This window comes from Dermacentor variabilis, chromosome 11 (assembly GCF_050947875.1).
Source record: "Dermacentor variabilis isolate Ectoservices chromosome 11, ASM5094787v1, whole genome shotgun sequence".
NCBI lineage: Eukaryota > Metazoa > Arthropoda > Arachnida > Ixodida > Ixodidae > Dermacentor > Dermacentor variabilis.
In genome coordinates, this window is record NC_134578.1 from 94,293,314 (window position 1) to 94,320,618 (window position 27,305).

At 44.9% G+C, this 27,305-nt stretch overlaps 1 protein-coding gene across 1 annotated transcript in view; it reads left to right on the plus strand.

Annotated features, from left to right (window-relative positions):
• LOC142563876 (putative diacylglycerol O-acyltransferase Mb3761c) overlaps positions 1 to 27,305 on the plus strand; it is a 546,482-nt gene that overhangs the window by 356,673 nt on the left and 162,504 nt on the right. Inside the window, exon 5 of the mRNA XM_075674553.1 lies at positions 18,594 to 18,834. Coding sequence (XP_075530668.1) covers positions 18,594 to 18,834 — 241 coding nt within the window. The remainder of the gene's footprint in view (positions 1 to 18,593; positions 18,835 to 27,305) is intronic.

A 27,305-nucleotide genomic window follows, 5' to 3' on the forward strand; every position in this document is an offset into this window, starting at 1 on the left:
CTTCCCTTTCCTGACCTGACAAAATTTTGGTTGCTCCACTACAACTCCTACACTGAAAGGATTTTCTGATTCTTTAAAGATGTCCTCCCCGGTTACCACGCCATGCATGCTGTAGACTAAAGGAATGAGCATTACGCAGGGGAAGTAGAGACAGCTTCGGCGGGTCTTCTGACGTCGTGAGTGGGACCAGCCAATCAGAGCATCCCGCGCTCTTCAGGGGGTGGTCGCCTGAGGCTCCTTATTCGTCAGCGCTGCCCCGGGCGAGGTGGACTCGTGGCGCGATCGAGTAACTGCAGTGAAGCCGGCTCGCAGGAAGAAGCGCAAGAGCGCTATGTTTTATGGAGGTGCCCCGCTCTCGGGTGGAGGCACAGCGGGGAATTTTCGAGGAAGAAAAGGACCCTCCTGGGGGCAGGTGTCATCATTTGGACCGCCAACGGCCACGGGCCGTAGTTTGGCGACCCATGCGTTACAGCATATAAAGATGAGAAATTCGATTTATGAATATGCAACCTACGTAAATTTGTTACAGTGTTTACGAGAACTTTGCAAAAGTGCTGCTGACAAATTAGCGGTATAGTTTACAGTTGCATACGATACGTAAGTTTCGTGCGCAATGAATGTATTATGACGTGGAGCTTACAAAATTTTTACATCGTTTTTCATTGCTGAGTCGCACAATTGTAAATTTAACGCTAGAGTTGTTCTTAAAAATCTTGCATCCTTCAAGAGCTATGACGGGCTAAGTATAGAATACAATTGCTACAGTAACTCACTCTTTACTGTTGTTTTAACTAGAACAAGCCTCATCATAGTCGCTGCAGTAGTTGCTGCGAAAAACACTTTCTCCCTTTCCAAGCATATATAGATAGCTTCTCGCGAGCTAAATCTTTTTAGATAGCATGTCGAAAAATAAATAAAACAAAAGAAACCTCGCGCCTTGCCTGTCAACATCAGCGACTTCTGTATTATTGACAAGCTACTTCTCTTACAACACTTATGCGCACTGCGAGCAGAAAGAGGTAGCGACAACTTAAACTCTTCTTTGCTTTCGCCACTGTGCAAACAAAAAATAATTCCAAAGTAACTGATAGAGCAACCATTTTAAGACTGGCAATCTTTACAACGCAGGTGATTTAATGCAGGCAGACAATGTCAATTGTTCTTTTTTTTTCATTTTTCTTGCGTGAAATTTTAGGCCAGTGCGGTTGAGTTTCTGTAAGGTAACGCTCTTTAACATGCGTACAACGCATACAATTGTGAAGCCTGTAGCTTGTTTCTAGGCACAAAGAAATATTCGGGAACGGTCTCCGCGAGATGTGTCTCGTCATATCAATTTACCGTTTATTCCTGAGTAGAGAAAAAACACACCACTGAAGTTCAAGTTAGAACCTATAATGCAGTGAAAGCTTTTTACCGTGTCTTCTGCTTGTGCGGCTAAAAAGGCTTTCATAACGACGTCTTTTAGAGCCCTTATTGATTCATCTTGAATCCCCGCGTGTTTTCTTCTACTGACATTTTCTTTTTCTTAATAAACTAGCCTTCCCGTGATACGTTCGAAATAGGAACCTCAGGATATTGGTTTTCACCTGCGTGTTTGTCACTCTGGTACGCCGATAGTTTCGCATCTGTTTTCGCTGCGCACGGTCGACCTAAGTCCTGCACCATAATAATATGCTACAATTATCAGCACTTTGGCAGGGTTATCCTTTGACCTGATAGCAACAGTGCACAGAGTTATTAACATGCATCTACTGTTCCTTTATATAGAGGCATATTACATGCACCTCTCTATAATTGCGTAGGGAATATACCATAAATGCCATCACACGTAATATGAGCGCAGTAAAAAATAAAAAAATTGACAGATACCATCGACGATGATTGTCAGTGTAAGCGAATAGCCCGAGTCACTGAGCGAGAGAGCAGCAGCCATACCCTCCTGCTCCCTTCGGATCCATCGGCAATAAGCTTGCTCGAGTGTACGGGTCATTTCCCTTGCCTTGCCGCGACGAAGGAGCTATCGAGTGCCGTTGACCCCCCCCCCCCCCCGCCCCCCTTCGCTTAGTGACGGTCTCCGCAGTTGTGCGAGAACTCACGCGTAACGCTATCCCCTGTCTTCCACTCTTTCCCTGTGAACAAGTGGGCAACTTAGTTGCCCGTGGGCACACGCCCTTTCCCTCAGCGCATTTCCTCGCTTACCCTCGCCCAATTCCAACCACCGTCAGCCGACCACCGTCGTACCTGCCACAAAAAGAGCCGCAAGATCAAAAGAAAACCTATTCGCCTGAAAAAATAAAGTCGCATTTCCGCCCGTAAGGCGAAGCATCGATTCCAATAGCGAATTAGTAGACAGCCATGCGAAGTAACGATAGTAGAGCTTTACCGGCCGAATAAACTTGTAAACATTCGCTTACTAGCTAGATTAAGAAGCATGGTGTCACGCGTGCACAAGCAAAGATGGAGACATCTCACTTGATGACCACGGAAATTCGCAGTCATAGCGCTCAAATCAGGAAGTGCGGCAGCAGCAGCGAGCGATTTGACCTTCGTGCTGGCTCTCACTTCAACACGAACTGAGCGGCGGGAGTACAGCGTACAAGAAGCTGTCCGCCCTCAGTGCGAACAGATGCCTAGAACTCGGTCCCCATCGAAGATCACTTTCAAGGCCCGTGCAGCCGCGCCATACGCAGCAGCCCCCGTAGTAGAAAGCACCCCCCTTCTCCCGGGTGTCTTGAGTGGGACGGAACACGGCGCGCTTCCTCCCGGCTTTCCTCCCTTGCGCGCACGATATTGGGCCTCTATGGTGGGCACATGCTCGCATGATTTCGCTCGCACATACAGCATACGGCGCCCGGGAAAGGTGTTATCGCCCTTGGATTTTATACAGAGTATCACGGCGACGCCGACAGCAAAAATGCGCCCGGGATGTCTGTATAGTTACTATTGGCATAAAAACACTACCTAACATCAACTCTACAAGTTCTACATTACTCGCAAAATTTTCTGAGTGCTTTTGTAGATAACCGAGACAGACCCACAGATATACATGCAAAATCGCTCAAAAGCAATGGTAGAGTGTTCGCGACCGACGGTGTAACTTGGTAGCTAGTATAGGTATATGCGGACGTTTACGTTACTTCGCTGTTCTTTCTCTTCTGACTGAAACTCTGACTGTCATCAGACAGCAACAACTCTAATATTCATGTAAAGAAAAACATTTGCGAAAGTGGCGAACGATGTTCTGCATATCTGCGTCCGAGTGCGACACCGTGGGCTGGTTCTGCGAGTACCTTGTCACTGCACGTCACGGCTAGCAAATGAAACGCTAACGCGTTGGTGGAGAGCTCTTCGCAGATCTCACGGCTTTTAGCCTTGTCTTTGCTTTTTCTGGCTTTCTTTGTTTATTTTTTCTTTCATTCGCGCCACAGACCACCGTGCATAACGTGTATTATGCATGAGGATGGCCCATTATGCCTAAACAACAGATGGCGGGGGAGTATTGCTGGCCTTGATAGGTTTATGGAACGCATTAGTCTGATGGGGGCTCGCAGTGTTGCTTCCAGCTGTAAAGTCGCCTGCACGCACTCGTGGGTCACGTGATTTCTATGAATGAGGCGACAGTCCACTCTTGAACTTCTTCCGGCATCGCGACAATCAAAAGTAGGATGTGCCTGCTCGGCATGCTATGGAGATGGTAAGAAAATGCCGCAAACTTAAAAAAAAAAAAATCGTAGACTAACTGGAACGTTCACATACGCAGAGCTTGTTCTGACCTCTTCTCGACCTCGGCTCTCTGTGTGTTCAAACAAGAATTTCTGCACGAGCACTGTACTTTCGTAGTGATTACTGTAATTAAAATTAAACACGGTCAAACCTTATTGTGCCTTTTAAGTTACTTATATAAAATTATTGAATTTGTTTTTTTGGGGACCTTTTCTGTGTGCGCAATCTATAGGTTTGATGAGCATTTTAAATCTGCATTTAGGTATAGTGTTATGCTTAGTTTCCATCTCTCTGCACCGCCATAGAAGATTTAGTCATGAGTGAACACGGATTTCTTAATATGCTGCTCAGTCTCGACTTTAAAAAATCGTGCGGAGAGGACAATATTCCAAATTCGTTTTTGAAAAAAGTATGCCGAATGGGTCGCTAAGTACCTGAACGTTTTCTTTTCAATGTCATTGCTAGAACGAGAATCGCCAGGTTAAAACGACTTCATAAAAGTGGAAATAAGAAATGTATTGCTCACTATAGACAAATCTCAATAATATGAACTGTTTGCAAACTACTCGAACACACTATTCTTGACGACATATCGGAGTTTCTTGAAAAAGAAAATACTAACTGCATGCCAGCCTGGATTCAGAAGACATCTTAAAACTTGCACGCAACTTGTGAAAACACGGCATGATTTTGCAGACTTAATAAATAAAGGATACAAAATTGAAGTTATTTTTATGGACTTTGAAAAGGCTTTCGGCAAGGTTTCGCATAAAAAAGTAGTTTTTAAGCTTGAAAACACTACAGAATAGACAAATTGTGACTTGGCTTAACGCTTGTCTTAGCAATAGGCATCAATATGCCGTTTTCAAAGGCCATGGGCTCTATAACGTAAAACTATTCCGATATGTTTTTATTCCAATCTGCTGACGTCAAATTTGCGTAACAGCCGACGCAAGCACAGGGTGGTGACCCGCAGGTTTGTCTGAACAGACCAATCAAATGCTCCGCTCGTTCATAGGAGGTCACTTTTGTTTGCTTGCAAAACGAATAACATTGCTTGCACTGTCTTATCTAATTGTCTCACAAGAGACGAGGAGCATGCTCAAGTGAAGAGGGATTCGATGGAGCCGAGCCACTGCGTTCAATATCAATAACCGGATGAAGAGGGTGGTGCCGGCGTCTGCTATTGGTCCGCTTTCTGTTAATTAGCTTGCGGTGGCTCGTCGACAATCGCGGCGGCTTGCAATATAACCTTAAAAATGACGCTAAAACGGTTCCTCAGCAAGAAAGAGTTGGCAGAACGAGGTCGTAAACGTGCCGAAAGTTATCGAAAACGTTACAGGGCCACGCAAAAAGTTTTATTGCGCGCAAATAAACCCATGCTCTCCGGCAGGGGCGAGTAGCCAGTGCCAAGCGATCGGCGGCAGCCATCATTTATTCCTTTCGGAACGGGGCAGCCTGCGGCTATTCAGAAGGACATGCAGTTTTGTTCGGCATATTAATTCATCTTTAACGCGGTAAATTTTTGTGGTTTTGTGACGTCGCGTGAAACGCAGGTGAAGTGGGTGCAGCCCGAAAACTTTTGACCAATAGCGGAGGGCTAATGGCAAAAAGGCGTCGAAATAGAAATAACTATTTTTGTTTGGTTTGGTCAAATTATGCGTAATAAGTGTGTACACATCATATTAAATGGGGAGCTATCGCTGTTTGCGTGACGTCGCGTGACAGACAGGTGAAGTGGGATCGTCCAAAAAGGTTTTTCACCAATCGCGGTGGGCTGATTGGAGAATTGGAATAGAAAAGTTTGAAATAGTTTTACGTTATAGCGCCCCATATGTCGTCAACGACCAGTTCACTCAGGAGTCCCGCAAGGCTCACTGCTTTGGCCAATAATGTTTTTGATATTAATTAACAACATTGTACGCAATACCCCTGTTAACATAAAGCTGTTCGCCGTTGACTATGTACTGTACTCCACTGTAAAAAATTCTGCCGGTCAAGTAATAATATATGACTCCTTTTAGAAAGTTTGTGCATGTTGCGAAGTCGGGCAAATGTCCATTCACTATAAGAACACAGCCTTAGTTGAAATTACAAAAATAAAAACCCCGTTACATTCGTCTATTCTGCTAATAATGTCTACGTCTCTGAAGTCACACAGTGTGCGTATCTACGTGTTTTCATTACCAATAACCTTAATTCGACTAAGCACATCGATCTTGTAACCAGCAATGCGTCCCGTAAGCTGCACTTCCTTTGAAGAGCTCTTACTCTCTACACCTCACATTCGTCTGCTGGCATACAAGACAGTTATACTACGAACACTTGATTATGCTGCGTATATTTGGGACCCCTAAACAAAAACAAATATTCACAAATTCCAAAGCGTACAAAAAAAAGCTGTTTGTTTTGTTTTTAATTGTTTCGGCCGCACATCGATCGTCGAAAGCCAATGTACAAACCTTTAGCCATAGAAATCACTGCTCATGGTTAATGTTTCTTCATCAGTTAATTAAACAGCATGATAACTTAGACACAACAGAATTTATTAAATTCTCATCTGGGTGTGCCGCTAGGCAACGTCATTACCTATCAATAACGCCATTCGGTACTAGAAGTAATTGTTTTAACTATTTCCTTTTTTTTCACAAAGTCTTACATAGTGGCATAACTTAACTAATCATTCTGTGCTTTGGCCAACGCTAACATAATTTATATCCAGTTTAGAATGACTGCATTGCATATTTAATTCCGTTATCAGATTCACGTGAAACCTGTGTTCTTTGACTTTCTGGGCAAATTTTTCTCACTGTTGAATTTTGTAAAGCACCCTGCTAAGATCACCATAGAGTGTATTGCAATATTCATAAATAAATAATAAATAAATAATTCATTAAATATGGCAACTCGGCAAAATCTTCGCAAGGTGAGCCGCACTGTAGAGCCAACTGAACACACAGCATTTTTCTGGGGCAAGAAGGGCAGAGCGGGGGGCTGAGGGGATTAAAGCTACGTAGGAGTGACCATATTACCCAAAGCGAGGTAACTGACTTCTTGAATTTACCTACATCACAGCCTGTCTTGTCCGGGTTGATTATACTGAGGGACTGCGCAGTTTGCAGTTGCGCCACCTCCGTACAGCATGGCCAGAGCAGACGTCCGGTAATGGCGACGTTATGACGTCTTGGAGGTAACGAAACGCCGCAAAGTTCTCGAGGAAACTTGGCACATAATTAGGAGCGCGCTAGAACGTCGGACTTTCCCTTCTGTGAACTGCCAGTGTTTACAACTGCTTTACGGGATGTCTAAGCACGCGCGTTTCTCGAGAAACTACGAATATACGAACGTTACTAAATGTGATTGTATTGTTCTTCAACTGTAGGTAAGGCACTCTGCTTGTAGGTATTTCATCTTGGTTCTGGACACGGTCGCATTCCGTCTGTGTGTCTTTTTCTTGTGTTTCGAAAATAAACATACCTGCAATGACGCACGGCAGAGCAAGGAAACCAGGAGCACGCGTAGCTGTTTTTGTCAGCTGTTGTGCCCTTCTTATGTGCCCCTGACGTAAGTATTTGCATCTCCGAGAAACAAACTTCCGTTTTTTTTTTCCTTGCTTCTGTCACTGTTCATTTTTTTTTCGTGTTGTCCAGCGATGCGTTTATATGTGGCACACGGGCGGGACCTTGTCTGCACGCGCAGAAGGACGTTGGTATTTTTAGAACATTAAAACTCATGTTACTGTTTTTTTGTTTGCTTGTAGCACTTGAAGCGTTTTGAAGAGATTAACAGTGGTTGAACGCAGAACGTTGCGGGGAGCCAAGGTTCCGACAAGCGGAATGGTTTTTCTCAGAGTAGAAGCTGTTGCTTTCCTGAGCAGCATTTAAATCCGCGCAGCTTGCTCTCCCACAACCTTGATGGGGGGGGGGGGGGGAGAAAGAGAGATCTGCTGGTTAACTGAAGTCAAAGCATTCACGAACAAAGAAGATAAACATGCATTTTGGTGTTTAGTTGGGATGGAGATGAGATGGGTGGGCGTAGTTCTTTTTGTTCTTTCAATAAGTGTGGGTCACTAAAACACAAAGCGAAAATGTACATGTGTAAGAGTCGTTGTCAGTCCGGCGGGTTTAAGTTTTTTAGAATACAAAGTAAAAAAACATGCGCGTGCGACGTTACGAAAACAAGCTATAATAACATTTTTTAAGGGGGTAAAAGAAACAGTTTTGTGAGAGCTTTTTTGGTTGAGAGTCAAAGGCAAATAGTAAGGGAGAGGTGGGAAAAGTGGGACGGCTGGAGGAGTTGGACCGTGCAAATATTGCCGCTAGCCCCGTCTACGTAAGCTACGCAGTTGAGGAGACCGATCACAGATACCGCAACTGTACACTTAACGTCCATCGGACCCGCCGCGGTGGCTTAGTGTCTGTGGTGTTGGGCTGCTGAGCACGAGGTCGCGGGATCGAATTGCAGCCACGGCGGCAGCATTTTGATGGGGGCGAAATACGAAAACACCCGTGTGCATAGATTTTGGTGTACGTTAAAGGACACCAGGTGGGCGAAATTTTCGGAAGTGACCACTATGGCGTGCATCATAATGAGACCGTGGTTTTGGAACCTAAAAACCCTATAATTTAATTTAATTAACTGCCATCGTAATGGCCTGCTCCTAAGTTAATATACTGCGTCACGCCGTTGATTAGAAAGATGTTCTGCATCCACCGCCTTGACAGTGAATGGCTTTGGTCAGCAGCCCTATGATACTAAACAGAAATGCCAAATGCAATAAATGCCGGAACTGTAATGCAGTGGTGGGAATTCACCGCGGACTTTGGTAAAACCACGGTGAAAGCACGAATGAGGCAGCGCAGGATGAAATTGGTTGTGGCACTTCTGAAGCCAGAGAAGCTCAGGGCAAAAGTAGTTTTGAAGACCCCAGGAAAGTAATTGGACGGCTACAGTGCACCAGTATCAGTACTTTAATATCTGGACATAGCTGAGAGGAAGAGGTCAAGAGATTACCTTGTAAATAGGCAAGACGAAGTCATCAGTACGATTGAGAAACAGAGACAGCGAATTGGATGCAAGGAATGGAAACAAGAAAGAGCACGAAGATTTAAAAGAATGGGAACAAAGGAATTATAAGGGCAAGTCGGTTCGATAACACAGAGGGCAGTGCCATACTTTTTGGGGCTCGAGCTGGTTGCTTAAGGACAAAAACATACTCGAGAAAATATCCACAACGTGGTGAGGCACGTATCTGCTGCAGCGAAACTTCCATGGACAACTCTGCACATGCTAATGGAATGCGAAGGTGCTCACGCAGCGACACCCGTAAGTAACCTACACCTTCCAGAAACGCTAAGATTTAAAATGGGTGGACGCATTAGCCAGCAAGCGGTCGACATAAGGCAGAGATGTTTAGAGCACTGGTGGTGAAAAAAAAACCTGGGGAAATATAGATAGTACCTGATCCATTACAGGCATAACAAATAAAAAAAGTATTACTATGATGTGGACGAAATGCTAGACTGGACACCATAAATAGCATATCTGATTAGCACAAGCAGGCTAGGTGACTATTCAAAGGGGATGCTAATAAATGATCATGATCATCATAACTATGATTTGTCACCATGCGCCTTGGGTGCTAAAGACGGAAAATAGGTGCAGTAGTAAGGTAAAAGTGTCGAGCTCGATGGCACACGCCAACGCACCGTTTCAAACGAAACGATCATAACATTCATCCAGCGCTAATCTTGTAGACGTGTGCTGACATCAAAGCAAGTGGATGGGAGGACGGCTGCCGTGGTAGCTGGTATGGTAAAGCACATCACGTGGATACCGGAAGATATTTGTTCGGCTTTATGCGGTAAGTTGTATTCCAGTGCATGTTGATTTCGATTTGACTTATACGTGTATTTCAGTTATACATAACATTGACTTTCGTCTACGCTTTTTTATGGCTTCATTGTCTGTTATTTCGTATTCTCTTCAGTAACAAAAATAAAGCTCGTCGGATCCCCCCTTATTCTCTTCTCGCTTTGGCAAGAGCTTAATCGCAGTGATCACGCCGCGTTAATGTTGGATCTTGAGTAGCCGCCACGAAATCTCTTTTTCTTATTTGTAGTCCTACAGCGCACCATGAAAAAAAAATCGCTATCTTTTCCTTATTTCTTTCTCTTTATCCTTTTCTTTTTGCTTGTTTGTTTTCTTGTGTTTTGTGCTTTCTTATCGTGGTTGCAAGGACCGTTAACGTTGGGAGTTACAGCGGCTAAGTTGACCGGTTGCAAATACGTCGTAATAAAGTGAGGTGCACTGTTTACAGCCTACTTGTACCAGTGGCTTCATGTTACAGCTACGAGCAAAAACTCTGGTTTTCGTAGTCACGCTGCGATCACCATTGCGTTCTTCCCACAACTCTCACCACGGTGAACTGAGGTGGGTACCTTTAGGACCGATAGTGTTCTTACAAAGGCTGCTCCCGCAAAAGCTTCTTCGCCATTGCTGGAAGAGATGGACCTGTTTGTGCGCACGGGAACATTAGTCCGATCCCCCAGGTAATAGTGACAGGCGCGTTTCCATATTTATCGCAAATTTCGTGCAGCACTAGCAATATCATCAATGCATGGTATACACGTTCAAGAATGCTTGCTATGTCTGGGACTGTCTGCAGCACCGTCCTTAAAGCGAACTGCCTTTTCGGTTGGGGTGCGAGCGTTCTGCAGTGGCAGTATGTGCCAATCACTTTGACTGCGAATTGCAGTTTAGAAATACACAAAGAAGAAAGTGTTTTTCCTCGCCTTTCCTCTAAAGACAACGCAAACTGAAAAGATTCCGACGCCACAAGTAACGCCCTATTCATCACTTACTCGCTCTCAATACCCAGCAGGGACGCCACTCAAGCAGTTCGTTTCGTTTCCTTGCCATTGAACCCAGTGTCCAGCGCCGCCCAATACACGGGCATTCCAAGCACCGTGGAACCTTCTTTTTTATTTGTTATTGTTCGTCAGTTTAACTCTGTGTCGTGGTTCACTTCGTAAGAGATCACCGGCTGGACGTCGTAGTGGTTCTGGTTAGCGGAAGACCGCGTGAGTCCAGAGCCGAGAGGTTTTTCCAACGCGAAAGCTGTCCCCAAGGATAACGCACACCTTTAGGGCGATAACGCTGACAGCGAATACCCGAAGAAACGGCGCGAGGATCTAGCGGAGCGTCCAAGCGAGCTCTCTCACCGTCTAATCGCTATTCGCTCAGACTTCCCTGAAGTTGCATTATTGATTTTTTTTTATGCGGATTGCCCGACCGAGCCACTGTCAAGCAGCGTGGAAATATACGCAACGGGGGCTTTCTCGGACACCATCACCATCGCTCATATCGCGCTTCTCCGAACCGCGGAACAGACATCGACTTGCCGAGATCTCAACGTTAAGTAGTTCTTGTTTTTTTATATTTTTACTTTTTATTACTTTTGCTCAGCCGGCTCACTTGTCTGACCGCCCCTGACTGCCGTTCCATCATGTCGGCTTGGGAATAAATGCGGCTCGCTTACTGTCGGTACATCCATTGCGGCTTGTGTCCCGCATCACAGTTTCATAGAAAGGTTTCCTGCTGCGCAGTTCTTGTTTTGCAGAACCTATTATTATTATTATTATTATTATTATTATTATTATTATTATTATTATTATTATTATTATTATTATTATTATTATTATTACAACTGCAGCGGTTCCTGGGCGGTGTAATAAGCATTAAATTGATCGATTGTTACTATTATTAGTATGGTTAGGCGATAAAAATGATATGAACACACCAGGCAAATTTTCGCCGTCGCCGTGATGTTCGGTATAAAGTCCGAGTAAGCTCGTATCCCCGCGTCGTTGCTGTGGGTGTGAGAGAAAGCGTGTGATGGTGAGCCGAGAACGATGGTGCCTTAATGCGCGCGGTCTAGGCACGCGCTCGATGTTGAAAGTCACGTGATAAAGCGCGTGCTAGGAGAGACAGGTGAGCGCGCGTCTCCTTCTCGAGATCAGCCGCCATGGCTGCGCATGGCGCCGCACGCGTGACCCAGCGCGTGTGAGGCCCGCCCGTGGTATCTCGTAGGCAATCTGGGGAGGGTGCGAAGATTAGGGCGAGCCAAGATGGCTCGTAGCTTTATACGGGCAGTGTTCCTGCATGCCTATCGTTCGAGGTAACACAACCTCAAGGTTACGGGTTCCGGTGAAGTGAGAGGTAACGCGATGCAATTCATCGCGCCAGTGTGGTGACAGGGAGTGTTCGCGATTATCGGGTGAGATATTTTCATGCTTTACTGTGCGCGCGTGACACCATGCTTTATAATATAATTGTTAGGCGAACATCTACAGCAGTTTACTCGCTCGATAAGACAACGTACATGGTACCCATTACGTGCAGGGGCCGCTCGGCGCCTTCTAGCGGCGGGAAGCGGCTAGATCAGCAAGATCTTGCTCATCGCTTGCTGATCCATCTTGCTGTTACTGATCTCTTTGCTTCGGGCAGTTACAAGGCGATGACCGCCCGGCCAGTCGACCCTCGCGCGGTACTGCTAAAGAATCGGTCTCCTGTTGCTTACATTGTGTAAAAGCCTAATTCTTTGATATCACCTAGATGATTCGTCTTTCGAGTGAAACTGCGACTTTTATTTTTTATTGTTCTTGAGCATAAGCGAACATCGCTTTCCACACTCGCGCCTCAACAGTTCTTCAAGTGGGAATAATAATCTCACATATCCGTCACTTAGCTTCAGACTTAGTCGTACCGACGTCCGGTTTCTGTATAAATATTTCCACACAATTATTACACATTCGCACATTCCGATCTATTAGGCTCTGTTTCACTGTGGGTTCCGCAGAAGGCCAGCAGGGAAGATGAACCCTTCCACGCTCCTGCCTCGTTCAGCAGACGCTCGCGTCTACAGAAAATATTAAGTGTATACAGCAGTAATTTTCTCCCTCTTGACATCTTTGTAAACATGATGCCTTCTCTCTCTTTCAAGCTTCGTGTTTCCTCGTGAGCCGTCATTTTAACTGTGCTACTCTCATGTCATCTTATGGTTTATGTGTTGGTTTTGTATATGTCACCTCATCGAATGTACACTTCTAGGCATGAAGTTTTCGGCACATGAAACCCCAGAACTGATTTAGCTGTGCGGTGATGTTCAAGAAGCGATATTTATTGTTCGACCTATTGTGTATGTAAGCTCTATGTGTCTCAATTTTCTGTTATTGCTCAACTTCGCTCACTACGCACCTGTTTATTCTGTTCATTTCCTTTGACTTCATTTCTTATCCCGTAAATTTTTGTTTTAATTGTTTTACCTTTCTCATTCGTTTCTCTGTGCGCCAGTATTCAAACTACCGGCTGTTCCTGGGCACATCAAATGCAGCGTGTCTGATTCACTGGTTATTATACAGTACAGTAATCAGCGGCTGTATATTGAGATCTTGTGGCAAGTGCCCCAGTACAAAGACGTAAGGATTTTTCGTGGACGCTATGATAAACAGTAATTATTAGAAACCCGCCGCGGTAGCGCAGTGGCTTTGGCGTTGCGATGCTGAGCCCGAGGACGCGGGACCAAATCCCAGCCACCTGCGACCGCATTTCGATGGGGGCGAAATGCAAAAATGCCCGTGTAACGTCCATTGGGTTCACGTTAAAGAAACCCAGATGGCAAAAATTATACCTGAGTCTCCTACTACAGCGTGCCTCCTAATCAGATCGTAGTTTTATCACGTAAAATTTCAAAATTAAATTTTTACAATAAGGTATGATTATTAGCGCTAGTACTACAACTGCGTTCAAAATTTGTCACGAGGGAAAATGTAAAAACACTATGCAGATCTTACGCACCGTGGGAATCGGTGTATGCAAGGCTTTCTGTGCCGGTTGCTTTGATTGACCACAATTAGCGGTGATTTTGACTGCGAAAGTTTATTTGCTTCAACGTTTAGTCCAATGCGAGAGTGGCGAGATGATGCTAAACTTTACCTTACATGTACTGCTGCTGTTTGTCTGTGTAGTACACAGAACACACAGAGAGAGGTCTTCGCTTGAGGCGTTCTTGTTCGCCATATTTCATAACCTCTGAGAGGGTTGAGCGTTGTCATTGCCTCACATGGCGCATCGCATACCGGCAGAAGTATTAAACTTGAATTGGATTATGGGGCTGTACGTGCCAAAACTACAATCGGATTATGAGGGAGGCCGTGGTTGTGGACTCCGGATTAATTTTGACGCTGTGATGTTCTTTAACGTGTCCCATAAGCTAAATGCACGTACGCTGTCTATTTCACCTCCGTTGAAATGCGGCTGCCGCGGTCGGATCGAATCGGCGACCTCTAGCAATGCGACAGCTGGAAAGCTACCACGGTGGGCACAGAAGTGTTGATTTGACGGTCGACCGCTTCCATAGTATCGTCTGGACCCTGCCGTGCGCTTTAATTAATGCGGCTCTGCTTCTACACTCCTGCGTAGTTTGTCCGCTTGACATATTTGCATGGTGTTTATTTTTCAGAAATAGCAGGAACGTATTGCACCACACCTTCAGCTTAAGATTACCCACTTTCCGCGCAGCCGCTGTCGTATGGGGAACCAGCGCTGGATAGGCGGCGCGTCGAAAAGAGTGCGTTGCACGCCGCCCTGGCGACGAAACGCGGCATATTCCAGCCGCTTGACCAGACGACACACACGTGCGCGGCCGTATTATATTTCGTATGTTCCAGTTTTCGCGCCGCTTCGAGTGGACAGTTTTTGTTAAGAAGATAGCGCCATCAAGTGAAGAAATGACGAAAGAAGCTTTTTGAGCTTTATAAATTTTTCACAGTGCGTCGCGGCGAGCACGTGTGTTTCTTTAACGGGTGCGCCGTGTGTCGTTGCCATGCTTGCGTGGCAGGCTGCCTCGCAAATCTAGCAGCTATGGCTCCGGTCGTACTGCGCTATGGTTTCGGAAGTATTAGTTGGCCTGAAGACATTCCATATTTCTCTGGCTAGACATAAAAAATTCTGATGTTACTTCGCCGCAGCAGTCAATGGACAAGAAAGCTTTATCGCATCAGCTGACTCGCGCAAGCAAAGGTTTGGGTGCTCCGCTGCTGGATCCGTAACAACGCTGGCTACATTTAGCACTAATTACATAAATTTACCGGATGCATCTCAGCGCCGAGTCCTCATCTGCATGCGCATTTTTAAAAGCACATAGGCGGCTTAGTCGCGCGTGCGCCGGCAGTATGAGCACACAACTCCAAGGCTTCTTCCCTCCCACATAATTCTTTGCAATGAATGGATCGTTCGCTTGGTGCGGTGGCGTTGGAAGGGGCTTGACGGTGGTATTGCGAAGGAAAAATGGTTGGTACATATGCCGGATGGTGCATGCTATTGCTCGTTTTGTTTCCGACCAAATGCCGACTGCAGATTCTGCTGTTTGGTACTGTCCTCTCCGCTAGTCACCTGGTCGTCGATCCCCTGCGAAAGCTATCCAAGCAGTGTGCGTAGCGAGTGTTATATCGCAACGCCGAGCGGGTCCGGTATTCCGGTAACCATAGGCGGACTTGGTCCTTTTGCGGTTGGACCGAGGCGTAAACTAAAGCCCCTTCTTACTATTACGTAACTCTGTGATGAATGGGCTTAAGCGTAAACGTGAGCCGCCTGAGCGGCCTGCATGGTGTAGCCACCTGGGTGCGTAGACCTTAGCTGCCAAACACAGAGCTACTATTGCCGTAACCAAGTGTAAAACATTTTAAACGTTTCAAAAGACAACATGTTCGCGATTGCTCTCATGCCGAAACTTTACGCCACCCGATAAGTAGAATACACTTGGTTACTGCTATATTAGCTCTGTGTTTACTTGACTAAGCTCTGTGCCACCAGGCGGATGCACCGTGCAAGCGGTTCACGTTAGCGCCTCTGCTCCTCGGGTAAGACACCCAGTCGCCTTGCACGAGCGTTTACCCGAATAACGGACGCGCTTAAACTCTATTTTGCGACAATAATCAACCAGCGTGAGGTGGCGGCCGCAAATACGCAGATGCTAGCGCAGATCGGATATCGACCGTCCGATACGCTGCGGCCACTTCGCTCGTCTGCCGCCTTGGTAAAAGGGACACGCTGTAGCAGGTTAACGTATTGCCGATCGCCTAGTTTGCAGCACACAACGCAACAAGCGCGAACATTGCTTCTCGCGAAAAGAAAGATCGAGACCAACGCTCACCTCGCAGCTCGCGTCAACACGGAGCCACTTGTAACACAAGCAGACGACACTTACTGCGCGGTGCTGGAAGTGCTTCAGTGCAGTCATAAATAGTTCTGTATTTTCTTTCTGTCAGTTTTTTTCATGGAAAGAGATTGACCAGCATTCCAACTATTACGAACAACATTTGTTCACCATCAAGTTGAAAAAAGTTATCAATGACGCGATCTGGGTAGCCAATTGGGTAGCTCGTCCAACGCGCGTCAGGTGGGCAACAGACGTCCATTGGGTTGGGGCGGCTGAAAACTCAGGGGAGCGGCGCCGCTGCGATCGCTAGTGATGTACATTTTTAAAACCCCATAATAAATTACGTACTTTACGCGGATCGTTTGAATGTGGCACCTAATGATCAGAAGAAGAGATCCTATCGACTCAGTGCGTTTGTACGAAATTGTCAAAATCGTTTCAGGAAATCATAAGGCAAAGCGTGTGTGTGTGTGTGTGTGTGTGTGGAGGGGGGGGGGGTGAAGGATTTTGGGTGCCTGGAGTTGCCAGCATGTTACTTTTTCAATGCGCTAGTTACGTACTTACGTTGCCCGGCCGTTTCCCAGCCCTTTTCGAGTTTTCGGCCGTTTTCGCACCCGCCGCGCCTCATAGCCTCAGAGCCACCGTAGCGAATATTTACTGAACGTCCGCCAGACGCCATAGTTGAAAGCGTCGCCACGAGATGGGTCCCCGCTGCGGCTCTTCTCGCATTTTTTTTTTCTTTTTTGTCTGCGCTTTCAGAACAATACGGTAGCGGCAATACAAAACCATTGCGTCAAACTCGCATTGGATGAATCGGATATGGTATCTCGATATGACGATATCTTTGTCAGCTACGGCCGCTTCGCGTCACACCGCTTACTTGTGGGGCGCCGCGACGCGAAAATGCACGCAAGGGCTCTACGATGTTTCCAGTTAGCGGAGCACTTCCCGCGTAGGAGATTGGAGGGGGCTTTCCTTTGTTTGCCTTACAAGCGCCATCGTACCTCCTCTTCCCCAATCGTCGCTACAAAGATCGCGTCGAAAGACCGCTGCCACGTGGTCGTTAGCCGATTGAGAAATCAGTTAGCGCTGTGGTTTGCTCGATGGAAGATAAAAGCGGACCGCACCAAGAATGACGTTGGTAATGGTAAGCGTTCAAGGTAATTGGAAAAATGGCGGCCGAGTACGGTCTGCAGCGCAAGGAAAATAATAGGAGCCAGCGAACGGTGCCTTACCCCGAAAGGTAATTGCAGCTCCGAAACTTGGGATGGATGAAAAAGTGATGCTACCACAAACATTTTTGTTACTTGTTGAATTTTCCGCAAGAAGCCACCCCCCCCCCCCCAAAAAAAAATATCAGATGAGAGCTTACAGCGCAGAAATATAGCCTAAATCTATTTTTATACGGAGTTCCTTGCTCGATTCACTCTCAGTTCAGCACATTAGCTGAAGTGCAACATTACCTCAGGATCTTTTCTCGAACAATACTCATCTTTGCATCATTGGTGGGTGACACATAACACGGTTTATAGGATACGTGATGCGACGAATAGCCTCTAGTGAAGTCCTGTTGTTTTTGCATTTCTTGTCCTGTTGGTACGTGCTGTTTTGCTTAGTCTCTCTCCACAATAACAAATTCTCGCAGAGTCTGGCATACATTTTGGCTTTTAAGAAGAGGCGCTAACGAGCGTAAGAATGTAAACTTTCTTTGTCGCTTTAGCTCGAAAAGAAGCTTTGTTGACTTCGCTAGGTGTTCAGTACCATCAAGAGCAAGAGACAGGTGAAATATTTTCTTTTTCTTTATTGCATTTTCATGATCATATTGCATTTGTTGCTTAACCTGCTATTAGCGTGCATTTCAGGGTAAAAATACTGTAAAAAAGGTAAGGAAAGTTTTTCGTGTTTTTTTTTAGTATCTTCCTCATGCCTGAGGCGTCTATGAGCCTCGCCTAATTTTGTATAAATAGGGTAATGCCCGTAACCTAGGTAATGAACCAAACCGCTCCCCTTAGTGCTTTGCTGAGGAAGCTGGAACCCTTTTGCGTACAGCTGGCAGTCTTGGCGCCAATGCTTTTAAACAACCTGGCGATAAGTGCAGGAGCATTTGCGCTACCACCGCAGATGCCGGGACAGGCAGAAACCGTCCCGGCGCCAGCTGTATTATAGCTGCAAAATCCGGAACCAAAGTGACAGCGATCATGGCGTTCAGTGAAGCGTCGGCTAGAGGCTAAGTGCATTATCTTTCCGGCAACGCTATGGCGCATCATAATCCATATTATGGGAACGAGAGTCCTTAATAGTGCTTTGCGCCAAAGACGTCTTTACAGCTGGGAACCTTGTCCCCGCTTCTGTCAGCGACAATACAGTTTTGTTTTTATTCAAGACTGCAATTTGCAATATTTTCATCCCTCTTCACTCTTCTCGGCAGCGCATATCTTTTCTTGTTATTATTGTTAATATTTAGGGGGCAAAAGGGAGCAGCCGCTACTTTTACGAGGCAGCGGCTACTGCATAAGTATCGATAAGTCGGCGCCCTTAAAGTTGTGGAGCAAAAAAAGTGGCGAGACATAGGCCACACAAACAGGAACGGCGCACACACACACTTGTGCGCGACCCCCCGTCACTCCAGGCTTCCCGATCTATGTCGCAGGTTCACGCGCAAGGTGATCCCCGTGGTGGGCGGCTTCACGTGGGTGGAGGACGACTCGTTCCGCATCGAAAACCACGTTCTCGAGGACAACCGCCCGGTCAAGGACAGCGCGCAGTTGCGTCACTACTTGATGGCGCTCATGTCCCGAGGCATGAACGTCAACCGACCCCTGTGGGACGTCCACGTGCTACCGAACTACGACCGGGGCCGAGAGACCGTGCTCATCGCTAGAGTGCACCAGGTAAACGCTCAGCCTATATATCTTTCCGTGGCCACTTATGACAGGCCGTAAATTATGTGGGGTAACGGTACGTAACTGTATATCAGGTGGCGGCGACAAGCCAAGTGGCTGCAAAATGGCGAGGTGGTTCTCTGAGCCGTTTGCGTTTGCGGTATACCTAAATTTTGATCTAGTGAACAGTGCCACGATGCGTTTGTTCAACGGGAGACGTGATTAACTGGCTCGAACCACACCTCGCACATCCCTAAACTTTGCAGTGGCTACAGTAAAAAGGTGGTTTGTAGGAATGCTTTGTTGTCTGAACTAAACTGGAGTCAGATTGGGTCACGAGGCGGTTTAATTTAGATGCCTTTCTCGTCTTTCCCGTTCTTTCTTTCTTGCAATTTCTCGACAAAAGCGGTAAAAGCATACTGCTTTTAAATATGTTGGAGGCTCGCCCGAAAGGCAGACCTTCCGTTATAATAGCAAATGTGCAGAGAGCTATACGAAGTAAGGATAAATATCGTCCGTGTAAACTCGCAAATATTCCCTTACTATCTAAATTAACAAGTATGGCGTCAGCGCGCACAGGCAAACATGTACACACCACGCTCGATGACCACGGACACTCACTGTCAATACGCTGGCGGCAGGAAGTGCGGCAGCATCAGCGAGTGAAGTGAGCTTCGTGCTGTGTATCACTTCAACGCAAACCGGGCGGCGAGAACGCGGCACGTACAAAAGTATGAGGTGCGTCCGCACCTAGACTCAGTCAAGATAGAGCGCGCGAGGCTGTCCAATGCGTTCGCTTTGCTGGTGCCATGTGCGCGACGGAAGACGGCGCCTTTCCTCCCCGCTTTCCTCTCTTGCCCACGCGAGGTTGAGCAGCGATCGTTGGCTCCCCTCGCACGCTTTCACTCGCACCTACACCATGCGGCGTACGGCGACAGCGTTATCGCCCTCGGACTTTATACGGAACATGACGGTGATGGCTATGGCAGAAGTGAGCCTGGAGTGTCAATGTAATTGCTATCGCTATAAAATTTATGCGCCGTACGTGACCGAGGTGCCTATATTCTTCCCAGACCCTTTGTACAATGTATTGCATATCGTCTTGAATTCTCTTGGAAATCAACTTGAATTACATAGCACATGCACCTCGGATATGATAGATGCCAGATGTACGTGGAACAGTATTAAGGCCAGGCACGTACCCAGGGCGCACCCCCCCCCTCGAAATTAAGCGGCATACCCCCTCCCCCTTTCTACCTACGCTGCCACTTCTCACGCACATTCCCTAAAGCGCCGCCAAATCAATCTTGAGACCTGAGACCTATACGGCGATCAACCTTTTACCGCCTTTTCCGCTCCTTGTGAATGGCGGTAGTTATCCGCATCTCCTGGGGTGCGAAGGCCAGTTTTCTCATCTGTTCGGCGTACGCGCGATTAACTCGACATGCGTTCAGTTGTCACCATATATTGGAACGGTCACGTGCTTCGCTGTTGCTTCGTTAGTTCAACCTTCTTTGTTTACACTCATCAAGGGACCAGGAAAGGGATTCGGTTCCTAGCCAGCTGATCTGTACGCTTGTGGAACGAGTTGCGGCTGGAAGAAAAACGACAGCTGCATTTACCTTTTTCTTTTGCTTCATTATTTCCTCGAGTGACGGCTCGCCGCGACGCTGGCATACCCTCTGAACCATGCGCCCGGGATATGGGTTAGATAAGGTGAAAAAAAAAATGCGAAACGGTGTCCATCATCAAACCCTGCAATAATCCTTAAGCCCATAAGAAATGTGACTGTCACCCGTTACCTCTCATGGTTTTTCCATAATTGTACAGCACTTTTCGTGCAAAATTGGCAACTGGAAACAAGAGTCGCCAGCAGTTGAGAAATTAAGCAATCCACTAAGGGAGAGAGCCGAGACAACAGCCAAACAGGAAGAAAAATCGAAAGTTAAGAAATTTAACCGCTGTTTAAGAAAATATTTTTGGATCAACACATTTTTATTGAAAAAGGAAGTAAACAAAATGCCGCCGGAAGTGAAGATCAGTTCAGCGTGTTCTGAATGACACTTCTACAGCCATCAGTTGAGCCGCCTGACGTAGCCACTTCTCTGCGGTGCTTATGTGGGTGTTTATCTAACCTTCCGGGGTGGGCGCGATGCGTCTAGAACCGTAGCGTCCTGCGCTCTACGCGCTTGTACGGGACCGGCGATCACGAATCGTCACGCAACTTCCCAAATAACAATCCGTGTCGGTTTTGGCACTTAACATGGTACAGCAGTAAGTGAGGCATCGAAAATAACCTATGATTGTTCCGCAAATATATATTTCTCTGTAATTTTTGCAGAGCTCATTCGAAAAACGCCACTACAAATCCTTATTTTACACTTTCGCTTGTGTACTTGTTCTTGGCAGTGTTCTCCCTGCGCTTCTTTCCTGCGCGAGTCCATTTGATATGGTTCCTTGTTTGTCAAGCAAAGGAGAGGTGTATCTCAGAGGCGTACCTGTGAGATACTCCTTATTTCATTTCTCTTTTGCGGGTTTACGCGTCTTTATGGCGAATGGTGGGCATTATTCACGTTTATACTAGTAAAGGTATGCCCTTCCTCATTTACATAGAAAAGTTATCTTGGGTTACCCCCAGCCGCCCCCTCCCCCAACACCAAAATAAAAAAAAATGGGTACGTGCCTGATTAAAGCTGCTTATTTATATTCTTACTGCCAGCTTTCTATCATACTGATGCCACTTTTATATAGGTTGCCGTTTGCTCACAGACGACAAAATGCAACCGCCAAGTACATTTCGAATTTCGCGAAATTTCATGAAAATCCAGGACGCAGCTGCAATGTGACAACCCACCATACGATGCTAACCCTTCGCCTATGCGTTTAGGCAAGGAAAGGTTTTTATACTCGAATAAACGTGAGGACATGGTAACTTGCATAGGGTTACCATGTCCTCACGTTTATTAGAGTATAAAACACTGTGAGATGCTAGAAGCGGCTGCTTCTAGTATCTCACAGTGACGTAAACAGAAAATGGGATTTTCGCGTTCGTAACAGTCCGACCAATGATAAAAGTCAACTTACAAACGATCATGCGTCAAGCCTGCTTTCGGGTCTTGGGAGTACGTCAATCGCGATCACCATTTTTGTGTGCACTTCTGGAAAGACTGTTTTGATGATATTGCAGTGATACCTATTCTGCTCGAGACACGTTAATTTCACATACCTCAGAATTACCTATCTTTATTACTCTGTACAATAATGTACTACGAGAACAGCTTTATTTTCATTATCAAGTTGGCTGCCCCGTTCTTTTTACCTTTTGCTCAGGAACAGGATATTTAGTCTCGTATGCACATATACTGTAGTAGTCGCACACGACACTGAGTGCGACAGCAGCACCTGGATCTTCGCTCACCCAATTAATTAATGTGGAAAGTTCTACTTAATAACGTGGGTGGCAATGTGGCAAAGTAACGGTATGAGTGAGTCAGTGATATCGCGATGGTCGGACCCAGTCCTGGCGCTGTACAATGAGGCCTTTATAGCACACTTGTTGCGATCTTAGATTTGGTTTCGCCCTGTATTTGTATATAGATGCAGCTTTGGACCGTCACCATTGCCATGAGAGATAAATGATAGCCTTTATCGCGAATGTCAAAACTGTGCAGTATTTTACCGCTTTATTAAAAAAAAAGACCAACTGGTCTCACTTTTCTACATGGCTTCGCATCCGCTAGACATGAGTCCAACATTATTGAATGCAATTTCCTATGTCGCATTGCTGATGCCCTATACAACACTTTATAGAACTATCTTATTTTGCCTTAGAGAGGACCTCCCCTTACAAAAATTTTTATAGAAAGTCCATAGACAGTCTATAGACATTTGTCTATGAAGTCTAGACTGTCTATAGACATTTCTTTAGACTAGTCTATAGACAGTCTATAGACTTATGGCCATACACTTTTTATAGACTAGTCTATAAAAAGTCTGAGTCTATAGAATGTCTATACACAGTCTATAGACAGTCTATAGACTTCTGGCCATACTTTTATAGACTAGTCTATAAAAAGTCTGAGTCTATAGATTGTCTATAGACTGTCTATAGACTTATGGCCATACACTTTTTATAGACTAGTCTATAAGAAGTCTGAGTCTATAGACTGTCTATAGACGGTCTATAGAATTATGGCCATACACTTTTTATAGACTAGTCTATAAAAAGTCTGAGTCTATAGACTGTCTATACACTGCCTATAGACAGTCTAGAGACTTATGGCCATACACTTTTTATTGACTAGTCTATAAGAAGTCTGAGTCTATAGACTGTCTATAGACTGTCTATGGACAAGTGTATAGGCTTACAGTTCTACTTTTGTAGACTGAAGTCTATAGAATGTCTACAGATGAGATTTGTCTGTAGACATTTTATACACTTCAGTCTACAAAAGTAGAACTATATATACAGTTCTACTTTTGTAGACTAAAGTCTATGGAATGTCTATATACAAATGTATATAGATAGTCTATAGACATTCTATAGACTTCAGTCTACAAAAACAGAACTTTATAGTCCGATACACTTTTTTTCTATGACATTCTGCAGACATTTGTTAACAAATATGAATTTTTTTTAATCTATAGGCACTCTATATACACAGACATCTTATAGACAAGTCTACAAAGAGTGTATAAGGCCATAACTCCATAGCGGCTATCTACAAGTTAGTTTACATTTTGTTTACATGCGGTAGCAAAAAGTTTTGAATGTATTTATGCATGTGCACCTGTTCCTTTTCATCTGCACTTATGCATTACCGTTAGTAGATTGTTAATGCTTCTGAACCAGCTGTACTTTCATATATGTTGCATAAACAGAAAGAATTTATGTAGTGCTGAATCATGTAATGCGAAAAATAAAACAAATGCACCAGCAATGCATTCACCGTTTTTATTGCTCGATATAATAGATGAATTCCTTAAATTCATGTCGTATGCTATTATGGAAACAGATTAAATATTTACACTACTCCTTGGCAAGCATGGTCGCCAGGCTGGCCTTGACCTTTGTGTCATTAGTCCCAAAGGTGCTGCAGGTGTATGCTGCAAATAAGTAGATGCAGCAATATGAGGCAAAAATAACAAGTGTATATTCTTTGTGTTCATTAAGCAGCTTAATATATTTGCTCAAACCATCTAAGTCAATACTTAATGCGGTTTAACTATGACTAATGGCTGCTTGTCAATACAAATCAGCACCTTTATACAATGTTCTATTGCATGGTATGGTGAACAATTAAACAGTCACAACTGCTGCTCGTGCCAGCAACAGTATGTTCCCTTTTATGACAAGTTCATATATGATGCATTATTGTACTTATCCCAAATGGCCTCTATATTTATTGCTGAAACGTTACCCAGTTGGGCTGTCTGTACATTTTTTTTTGGCTGGTAGTTAAGTATGCCCGTGCAGAGGGATAATTTCAGAAGACGTGACTGGAATATTCACAGTATCATGCCTAAGAGTGTAATTTATTTTGCTTAATACACATTTAAATGTCTTTCTCATACTTTTAAATGAATGGGTGATTGGCCATAACTTCAACGGAAGGCAGATGGGCTGATTGTATCGATATGGTCACTTAATTTGTTACAGGTAATGAGGCTTCTTGGGCGTGCTAACAGGTTTCCAAGTTAGGTATACCACATGAGCACCCGAAATACCACACGAGCACTTTGTGTCATGGCACGACAGATATGTACCTCCTAGGAAACAGAACTGATAGTATAGTTCGAATGAATTCTATTACAGTAAATTATTTAAGGTGCTTTGAAAGATGAAAATTTTTTTCTAGGCTATCGAGGTTCAGGACGTTTAGTTAATAGTTAACGCAAAAAAACACATATTGAGTAAGAAATGCCTTGTCAGTAAGCTTGACTTTCTTTTATTTTTCAATAAATGGAACCAATTTCCTTCAATTTTTATCAGGTGAAACGTTTTAAAAATATATATTTAACTCAGAGATTCTCTGGAAACTTTGTATGACATATAACAAGACAGCATACCTATGTGGCCATTTTAAAATTTCCCGATCTTTTTCCAAGCCTTCCCTGGCTGTTTTCATGAAAATTTTTTGGCAATCTATGACGCCTGCAGCTTAAGTGTAATAAAAAATATATTGTGGTTCAATACTTGCCAAGTACTGCCAGTCCATAATATTTAGATAAAACGAATAACACGTCAGTCACTTGACATGCAGTATTAGATTCAACTGACTTGAATCCCTTGATTAATAAAGCTGACAAGGGCTTCGGCAAGTTCGTAATTGATGGCCACACGAGTACAGCACGGAAGACACAGAGACACACGTAAAGCAAATGCAACAATGTGAGGAAAAACTATACAATGAGTTATACAATAAGTTATTTTTACGGTTCAATAGTAGTTTTCAATATAATTTGCTCTCATCACTTATGCCTCTAGTTAACTTTGTTTACCTCTGACTAAAGACTACATGGCAATATTAATCAGTACCATTATGATGTTTCGTTATACTACAGTATGATAAGCAGTTAGACAACCGTAATGGTCCCCGGTGCCAGCAACGGTACGTTTCGTTTTAAGACAGGTTCATGTGACACACAGTGTACTTATAAAAATAAAAGAAATGCGAGAATCCCAAACGATTCCTATAATAATACTTGTTGAAACAAAGATACCCGGCTGGACTGTGCACATTTTTCAGGTGTTAATGCAATATGCCCGTGCCGAACGAACATGCTCAGCATACTGACTGCAGTTTTGAACAATCACGTTAACGTTTGCAATTTATTTCCGCTTAGAACAGTCTGCAGTGTCTCTTTTCTCATACTTCGAGATGAATACATTTGCCACACTTTCAGTAGAATGCACATGAATGGGGGCGTACTGATCAGGTTACTTATCAACTAAAACATGTTACGATCTCTTAGGTGTGTTGATAAGGGTAGAACAAATGCAATGCCCACTGAATTATTTGAATAATCTGTGCGTTATCTACTTAGAAAAGACCACCAAATTGATAATCTGGCTCTTTTTTCTTTTGTACAGCGCATATTGTATGCAGTCTGTCCAAGACGACGGCACTAAATGTAACAGTAATGAAAACCGGAACACTTATTACGCACGACAATGGCTTCATACCATGCACGATTAGTACAATGCGAATCTGCGCCAGCAGCTGCCTTGTGATTAAGAGCACGTAAACTGCAGAACGCCCAAGCATCGGAAGCCGCTTAACGCTTTTCATATAGCTCCAAAGATAACTTCTGCTGCTAAATTGTTTAAAAAAGAGACAAAAAACACATCTTCCAACTACCGTCAAACGCAATGCCTTCAGTTTGAAACGTTTAAAGGTGTTCCCGGAGCGACTAATTTATTGTTCTCTAATTTTTTCGGCTAAGTTGCGAAGCTGCAAGTGACTGAGCTTATCGCAGGTTTCATGCTCCAAAAGCGTTTGTGGTTGCATATAAATAGATTGGGTGAATCTAGAGATTTCTACTTGATATTTCTTCATGTCTCGTGTTTTGCTTGCTGTAACTTCCCAAAATTATTTAGATTGGTTGCCAGGAATCTTAAAAATACTGCCACATTTAAACTATGCGAAAACGGCAGCGCACACACTGCTGATGCATGCCCCGCAAACACGGCCTTTCATCCGAGTACGCTAGCAGTTATTCAACTATGCCTGTCTGTTTGAAAATTCTTGATGCTAACACAATTTCGAGATATATACGTAAAGCGTGTCACGAGAATTTCACTACACATACGGTGCAGCATACATCGCGGCCGGATCAAGCGCCACTAAATGAGATCTACCACACTGGCTACCCAACACACACAATCCGCTTAGTGGTAGCTCAGTATCAAGTTAAAACATGGTGTACTTTCTTTTTTACGCACCTAAGCTATAATGATAAAATCAACAAGCACGAGCGATCGCTCGCCGTAAAACATTCCGTATAGTAGAAGCGAGAACAAGAGCACGTTATCAAACCATGTCAACGAGAAACCGACACTATACCCGAGTCGCCTGCGCTACATGCAGCCGGTTCGCGCTACGAAATGCGCTCACATAATCATGAGGTATTGACGCAAAACGTCTTTGATAAAGCTTACCATTCAGTGTAGTTGACGTGTGATGCCACAAAGAAGACACGCATACACAGACACCAACGTTCAGGGAGACACCGCACACCGGCACAACCGTTTACGTGCCTGGCGCACTCGTTGAGACGGCGCACTGCCGCGCATGCGCAAGAGCTCCGATCATGCGCAGGAGCTCCGTGCGGGAGGGCGTGCGCGCTCGGAGGAGTGTGAGCGCCTTTTCCTCCTTCATTTTTTTCTTTGTCTCTTTCTCTCTCTCTGCGCGCCATGCGCGCCGGAACGGGTGGCTTTTCTTTTCCGCTATGCATTTTTTTCGTGGACGAAGGATATG